The following is an 8,955-nucleotide window of genomic DNA, read 5'->3' as shown; positions in this document are numbered from 1 at the left end:
GGAGTCATAGCACCATAAATGGGCCGGGTGTGGTGGCTCATGCCTGTAATCCCAGTACTTTGGGAGGCCAAGGCGGGCAGATCACCTGAGGTCAGGAGTTCGAGACCAGCCTGATCAACAGGGAGAAACCCCCGTCTCTACTTAAAATACAAAATTAGCCAGGCATGGTGGTGCATGTCTGTAATCCCAGCTACTCGGGAAGCTGAGGCAGGAGAATCACTTGAACCTGGGAGGCAGATGTTGCAGTGAGCCGAGATCACGCCACTGCACTCTAGCCTGGGCAACAAGAGCGAAACTCCATCAAAAAAAAAAAGAAACAAACATACAAATAAAAACACACGTCAAAATGATAGCAGAGTCCTGAAAGAGGGATGGTATTATGAGGAAAGAAGGCTTTCATGCAGCTGCTTCTGGATTTGGAAGAAATTTTCTGAAGTTTATCTTAGTGACTAAGGTATAAAGTTAGCAACATTATGAATAAAACGTCAAAGGAAGATTCTGCAAATTAAATACTGCTATTAAAAAGAGGTGGGAAAGGTGCCGCTTTCATCTTATTATCACAGCAAGCAATCTCCTCTCTGAGGCCCTCAATCCTAGCTCAGTTCCCACTTTCTCCATGAAGCCTTGGCTGACCACTGCAGTGGGGATTTTTTCTTCCCACTAAGGATCTTATGTTCAGATTGGTGGTAAGGATAAATAGTATAAACTCAAATGAATAAAAATTAAAACATTTCTGTTTTCTTTAAATCTTAAGTTCCAGGAAACGTGTAGGACGTGCAGGTTTATTACATAGGTAAATGTGTGCCCAAAACATGGCTCTTAAAATTTGTTTAGAAATTGGAATTTGCCTTACTCTTTAGGTCTCAAAGGAGTAAGGTCTGTGATGTTCAGAGGATTACGTCTCTCAGACTGTGCTCTTCCAATTTAGTAGGTCTCTGATGTTCAAAGGATTAGGTCTCTCAGGCTATGCTCTGAAGTCAATGCCAGCTAAATCCCTTTAGAATTATTTCGAACATCCGAACCATTCTCTACCGGTGACATAAATATTGGCATCAACCTCTTTGTAAAACTATTCTCCTAAGTGATCAAGAAGACAGAGTTTAATTGCAGGATCTACTTTAAAAACTGTTAACAGGCAACCAACTGGCCCCTTTAAAACTCTTATCAGGGAAAATTCAGGTGAGAAAGAATTTAAAACTTATTTTTGCTAGAAATATTAATCACATGAAACATTTCTTTCTCTAAGTTATTTAAGGTTTTTTTCTTAAAACTCTAATTTTTCAATGTTTTAAGCTCTTTAAATTATTTCTAAATCTAAAGTCTATTGTGTAAGCTTTAGACAAATGACTATCATTCATTTGTATCAGTTCTGAATTCAACAGAAGCCTAAATTTATACCAAGAGATAAAAGCACACTTTTATAGTAATAACAGAATACATTAATGAAGACTTTGAAACTTATGTGAATAATGTAGTTTGTCCTATTACTTATAAACTTGATGAAATGAATTATTAACCTCTACAATGAAACAGTGTTTAAAATTTTTGTGTTGGGCATTCTTATGTATTAAACAAATTATATAAGTAAGAACTATAATTTCAAACCAGTCTTTCAAATCCCAATATAATTTTGGGGAATGTTCCAGTTTCTTTTTGATTCTTAGAGAAATAAAATATCAATGTAAAATTTATTTCTATCTGACCAATGGACAACTGGGTGAACTGAAGGAAATTTTATATTATATAACTTCAAGCTGGCAAGGGCAAGGCAGTTAATGAAAAATTTATTCAAATTACATAAGTTTCAAATGTTATTTTAAAAATATTGATCTTAAAGATACATCAGCTGGGTGCGGTGGCTCATGCCTGTAATCTCAGCACTTTGGGAGGCTGAGGCAGGAGGATCCCTTGAGGTCAGGAGTTTGAGACCAGCCTAGCCAACATGATGAAACCCCGCCTCTACTAAAAATACAAAAAATAAATAGCCAAGTGGGTGGCGCATGCCTGTAATTTCATACTTGGTAGGCAGAGGCAGGAGAATCCCTTGAACCTGGGAAGTGGAGGTTGCAGTGAGCCAAGATTGTACCTCTGCACTCCAGCCTGGGCAACACAGTATAGACCCTGTTTCAAAAAATAAACTTTTTAAAATATATATATATATACACCATCTTCAAGTAATCTGAGATTTGAAAGTTAGTAATACTTTCAGAAACCAAAAAGAAGAGATCTTTTTATATCTTTCCAAAATGGTTTTCCTCTGTTCCCAAACTTCGGAGTATAGTTGTGGTCAATGAATATCCAGAAAACTGTCTATCTAGAAATATCTAGGAGGGTCAGTTAACCTTTCAAAGCAAGTAGGTAGCATAAAGCAGGCATCCAATGACTATCAGCTCAATTAATACATGATTCCCAAAGTAACAAAGATAAATAAGGTAGATTGAAACAAAATGCTCCCCAATAGGTAAGAACTCTTTGTCTATAAGTACATATAATGAGTAGATAATGAAAGTTTTTAAAATATCCCAAAATGTTAATAAATGTGAACACCCTAGAATCTAGGAATACAATGAAAACACATGACATTTGAAAGAGTAAAATTGACACCAAAGATATATTGCTTCCATAGAGGAGGTGACCTTAAGATTGCATTACCACATGATGTGAACATATGCCTGAATAGTTTGAGATGCAGGATTGCCAGCAAATTACTATTATTTATAACTGGTGATGCCATTATCATAAAAGTGGAGTAGGCAGTTGCTCAGTGAATCCATTGTAACATTATTCACAGTAGAATTGTAAAATGCAGAAAACATTAGTTAAATTCCCATGATTATTGTGCACTTAATCAAGTTATAAAACACTGCAGACCTAAGAGCATGCCATTTTATTTACTTAATAAAAAATTTCTTTCCTGATTATTGAAGCAATAGCCATTGCAGACAATTTGAAATGGAGGAAAATATAAAGCAGAAAAATAATTGACCTCTAATTTTTATTGCATATAAAAAACTAGTAATATTTTGATGTATTGTCATGCTATTTTTTTAACCTTCATATGTAAGCATTTATTTCGAAATTGCAATTATTTTGTTTATAAAACTTTTTATTTTGTTTTTTTACATAACGTATTTCTATTTTATCATTACAATAATCTTCAAGGTAAACAGCATTTTTAATGATTGTCAATATGCCATCTTGTGAATGATTCACATTTATTTCATCATAACTGACTAAATAGTTATACCACCACTTTTGGGTGTTTTGAATTTTTTATGATTATGAATGAAATTAGAATGGACATCATTTTATGTCAATCTTTGTGGGAGAATCTAATTATTTCTTTCTGGTCAATTCATTATTATTGGCCAAAGGATGTGAATGTTTAAGAGTTTCTTTAATTTATTACAAATTATTTTCCAACAATTGCACCAATTTTAGATAACACTATATATTATCATTTCTTTTTAAAAACATCTTGCCATTTTAATAGGCAAAATAAATATAGCCTCATAGCTATTTCAAATTATGTTTCTCTGATTAGTAATGAAGTTAAAAATTTTTAATTTGTAAAAAATTATATTTCCTTCAGATTTTTCTGTTCCTGCCATTGACAGGAACAGTGATTATTTGTACTGATTCCTTCCTAAAATACAACTAGAGAAACAATATCCTATTTATTCCAGTCTCCCAGTTTTTGTTTGATGCTTAATTTTTATTTATGATTTTTGACATATATAAATAAATTCGTCAATTTTTAACCTTTTTCTTGAATTTTTGATAGCATTTAAATTTCATGCGCACATGAATAATTTTAAATTGTATGCATAAATTGTATTATAAATAACCTGGATGGTTTCTAGTGTAGGCATTTTTTCTCATTTCCCCTAATCTCTCTGTCTCCTCCCCACTTCTGTCCACATCCCTTTTCCTCCCCACCCCAGAGGGGTAAAAATACCTTAAAAATAGCCTGCTTCCAAAGCATGTTATGTTTAAGTGTACACTCCAGTAGTATTTGAGATAGTTAATTACTAAGAATATACAACTGAAAATAGGCATTTAAATTTTTTATTGTGGTAGGAAATACATAAAATTTATCATCTTAGCCATATTTGAGTGTAGTTCAATAGAATTAAGTACATTTGCAATGTTGTATTAATACAGCTATCACCACTACTCATCCAGAACTTTATCTTCCCAAACTGAAACTGTAACCATTAAGAAATAGCTCCCTGTTCCCACCTCCCACTGACAACCACCACTCTATATTCTGTCTTTATAAATTTGACTAGTATAGGTACCTGTAAATGGAATAATAGAATCTTTGTCCTTTTTTGACTGGCTTACTTCAATTAGCATTATGTCTCCAAGGTTGATCCATGTTGTAACATGTCAGAATTGCTTCCCTATTTAGGGTTGAATAATGTTCCATTATATGTATATACCACCATTTATTTATTCATCATCCTTGGACATTTGGGTTGTTTCCACCTTTTGACTATTATGAATAATGCTGCTATTAACATTGGCATATAAAAATACTCTTTTAAACAACATTGTTAATCAGTACATATATACTCATTGAAATTTTGGGGAATGTTGATACTAATTGCTGACATTTAAATTATGGATCAGCTTTACTTAACCCATAAGAGAAGTGTTGTTCTCTGGATCTTTCTGTCAAGACCTCAAAAGCCACCTTTGTGAAGATAATCTGATGTCTTTCTTCCTCAAAATGTGCTGGAAATATTCACAATAGCAGAGACATGGAATCAACCTAAATGCCCATCAACAATTAACTGGATAAAGAAAATGTGGTACATACACAGCATGGAATACTATGCAGCCATAAGAAAGAATGAGATCATGTCCTTTGTAGCAACATGGACAGAGCTGGAGGCCATTATCCTAAGCAAACTAATGGAGGAACAGAAAACCAGGTATTGCATGTTCTCACTTATAAGTGAGAGCTAAACACTGAGTACACATGAACAGAAAGAATGGAACGACAGACAGTGGGGCCTACTTGACAGTGGAGGGTGGAAGGACAGAAAGACTGAAAAACTACTATTAGGTACTATTAAAATGGTTTAAAAATGATTTTAAAAGGTGCTGAAAATATATTTTATCACTAGCCAAAGAGGTAATTCCTTTATGGAAATTCATTCTCCCCATGAATGGGGCATGCACCAAAGTCCAGGCAACATGAGGAAACATTGTGGAAGATGCTCTCCTTCCTTTAAGCCAAAGAGACCTCAATAATTGTGGCATATTATAAATTAGTGCCTTCTTTCTCCACATTTTTTCAGACAAGTCAGGAATGGCTGAAGAAAATCATACCATGAAGAATGAGTTTATCCTCACAGGATTTACAGATCACCCTGAGCTGAAGACTCTGCTGTTTGTGGTGTTCTTTGCCATCTATCTGATCACCGTGGTGGGGAATATTGGTTTGGTGGCACTGATATTTACATACTGTCAGCTTCACACACCAATGTACATCTTTCTGGGAAACCTGGCTCTTGTGGATTCTTGCTGTGCCTGTGCCATTACCCCCAAAATGTTAGAGAACTTCTTTTCTGAGAACAAAAGGATTTCCTTCTATGAGTGTGCAGTCCAGTTTTATTTTCTTTGCACTGTGGAAACTGCAGACTGCTTTCTTCTGGCAGCAATGGCCTATGACCGCTATGTGGCCATATGCAGCCCACTGCAGTACCACATCATGATGTCCAAGAAACTCTGCATTCAGATGACCACAGGGGCCTTCATAGCTGGAAATCTGCATTCCATGATTCATGTAGGGCTTGTATTTAGGTTAGTTTTCTGTGGATCGAATCACATCAAACACTTTTACTGTGATATTCTTCCCTTGTATAGACTCTCTTGTGTTGATCCTTATATCAATGAACTGGTTCTATTCATCTTCTCAGGTTCAGTTCAAGTCTTTACCATAGGTAGTGTCTTAATATCTTATCTCTATATTCTTCTTACTATTTTCAAAATGAAATCCAAAGAGGGAAGGGCCAAAGCTTTTTCTACCTGTGCATCCCACTTTTTGTCAGTTTCATTATTCTATGGATCTCTTTTCTTCATGTACATTAGACCAAATTTGCTTGAAGAAGGGGATAAAGATATACCAGCTGCAATTTTATTTACAATAGTAGTTCCCTTACTAAATCCTTTCATTTATAGCCTGAGAAATAGGGAAGTAATAAGTGTCTTAAGAAAAATTCTGATGAAGAAATAATCTCAAGAAAGATGGAAACAAGTGACATCTACTATAGCTTAATGATTTAAATGCAGCAAAAACTTCCATGTGAAATTACACAGGGGAAATGCACAAATTATAAGTAAAATTTTAATATATAAGAATACATTCAAATTAAGTGGCAAGAGGTAAGGGTAAAATATACAAAAAAAGAGTAAACTGTGGTAAATCTTAATTCAAAATAACAAAAATGAAATTCTAATTTTGAACTCATTCAAGTAACAATGTAGTATGTTATCAAGCTCTTGGTCTGTGTTGGCATCAGGGATGATAAGCATCCAAAAGAACACAGCAAAACTGGAAGTTACAAGTTCAAAGGACCATTCCATTAAGCATTGATAACCAGATAAGCTATTTTAATAGCTTAGAGCATGAGCATTATGGTTAAAGTGAAAGAGTTTAAGATTATGTGATGGTCAACCAGTAAAATCACTTACATCCATGAGCAACAAAATCGTGGCAAGCAAATTTTGAGAAATCAATTTTAATAGCATTATGGGGACATTGCTGTAGTTAGAAAGGAAGTATTAGGAAAACAAAGGTGTCAAATAATAGTGAATATCAGATTTCCAAATTTAAATTATTACCGAGTTAAATATTAAACACAGAATGTCAATTTTCAAGACAAGCTACATTAAGAGAGTTCTATCTACTCCCATATCTACCTGCATAAAGATACCATAACATAAACTTCCAGAAAAGCAGTTCAAACCTCATGTAGGATTTGAAGAGCTTCTTTGTCAGTGAGTTAGGCTCAATGTCTCTGTGATCCTACTTGAGAGGTGAGGAAAGGTTTCAACAATAGAGACATTACCCTGGGTATATTATATATAGAAATGTAAAACGTAGCATTGTTAAACTGTAGGTAGAGCTTATCTAAATTTTTTTTCTTTTCACTATTGCAAAACCTGAAGTTGGGATTGTGGGTAGAGTAATGACCTTAATGTGATATCATTTTAAAAATTACTTTCCTTATTCACTCAACATATATTTATTGAAATCCTGCTATAGGTAGGCATTGTTCTGGGTGCTGGGCCATATCAGTTACAAAAAATGCCAGTTTTTCCATCTTCTTAAAGAATAGAATGTTGCCACAATTTTTGTTACTAACTTCTGGATTAAGAAAGACCTATGTCACATAATAGAAAAAAAATCTCCCTTCCACCTCTTGCTCTGAGGACCTGTCTAAATTCCCAGAAAGCAATTGTCAAGTGCTCCAGGTTAGCCAGCCACCAGAGGCTGGCATCACAGGAAAAATCAATATGCTGAGTCTGTACAGAAAAAGTAATAGGAGAGCAGATGAATTTCCAATTCCCTAACTCATCAATGCAAAAATATAACCACCTAGTTTTTCTTTGTAACCTCCAAGAAAATCTAACCTAGTTCATTCCAATTATACTTGGACATGTGAAGATCTTGTTTGTTTCAAATTAAATTCCATCAATTTAGGATTTACCCAACACTACCTACATCCTTCCTTCATCGCATATAAATGTATAGGTCCTTGCCTGGTATCATGGCACTAAGCACAGGTGCCAGATTATATATGAGCTCTGTCCAAGCTATGATTCTCTGAGATATTTGAGCCTATTTGACCCTCTGGTTATTTCTTCATGCCACCATCACTTCAGGTGTCTACGTCGATGTCTACTCCTCAGGCTACATCGATTTTCAGCTAAAATATCTATTTATCCAACCCACAAGGCTTTGGGTTGGCTGGCTCTCTCTTACTCTTCATCTGCTAATTTCTGAGTAAATTCTCTTAAACTCTTCCCAGTGGGTCCAGGAAATGTTGAAATGCATCATTTTTGCACTTCCGATGCTACACAATACCAGTATGATGTAGGATTTTGAAAGCTTACATGGGTCCCTTTTGAAGGTCCCTTTTGCACACAAGTCACCAAACCTCCCTGAGCAATTGTCACCCCACTTCCATGCCAGGACACCCCCTAGGAATTGAAACCACAGAACCTTTTCCAGGCAACACGAACTCTTCCCTTCTTGATGTTGCTTTTTTTCCCAACTGACTGAATCCTTAATTCTACGATAATACTCAGTTTTCACATCATTACAAATGTTTCCCGAATGTACTTTTATGGAATAAAATTGGACTCAGAAATGAGATTCTGTCTTAGTCTATTCTCTCTGTCTGGAATATCAAAGGTATGCTCAGAAATAAAAAAAAAGTGAGGGATAACACTGTTTTATGGCTCTGGCCTCCTTTTCTTATATCAATAAATATGAACTGCCCTGGTTACTGTCTGAAACGGCAGGCATAGTTATTGAGTAAGACAGAATTACAGGCAGGCTTTATCTGAGAATTACAGGTTATGGGAGAAAAATGTCTGATAAAATGAATATTTTAAAATCTCAGCTCATTTTATAGTATGCATAGGAAAACAGACATGTTTAAGACAATATTTTGAAAAATAAAATTAAAAATTATAAATATTTTATCTCATCCTTAATCAAAGTTTAGTTATAATTACAAATGTGTACATAATTTTTTTAAAATTTTAAAAAGAGTAAATCAAATATAGAGGATTTTCCTTGGTATTATTTTTCAGAAAATGAAAGTATGAAAATTCAAAACAACCTTTATTTAACTTTTTACTTCAAGGAATAATAGTAATTATAATAATAATAATAATAGACTGATTTTTAAAAAAAACAGTGACACTACAGGG

At 34.5% G+C, this 8,955-nt stretch overlaps 1 protein-coding gene across 1 annotated transcript; it reads left to right on the top strand.

The window, feature by feature from the left end:
• Positions 1-1,072: 1,072 nt before the first annotated feature.
• On the top strand, positions 1,073-8,670 carry LOC100444322 (olfactory receptor 5K1). The gene is made up of 2 exons (XM_054551115.2): positions 1,073-1,179; positions 5,310-8,670. The coding sequence occupies exon 2, from the start codon at positions 5,321-5,323 to the stop codon at positions 6,245-6,247; it is 927 nt and encodes a 308-aa protein (XP_054407090.1). The 5' UTR covers positions 1,073-1,179; positions 5,310-5,320; the 3' UTR covers positions 6,248-8,670.
• Positions 8,671-8,955: the final 285 nt, after the last annotated feature.

The sequence above is a fragment of the Pongo abelii genome, chromosome 2 (assembly GCF_028885655.2).
Source record: "Pongo abelii isolate AG06213 chromosome 2, NHGRI_mPonAbe1-v2.0_pri, whole genome shotgun sequence".
In the NCBI taxonomy this organism is placed as follows: Eukaryota; Metazoa; Chordata; class Mammalia; order Primates; family Hominidae; genus Pongo; species Pongo abelii.
The sequence above is the reverse complement of the archived record's forward strand: the minus strand, read 5'-3'. Positions and strand labels throughout refer to the sequence as shown.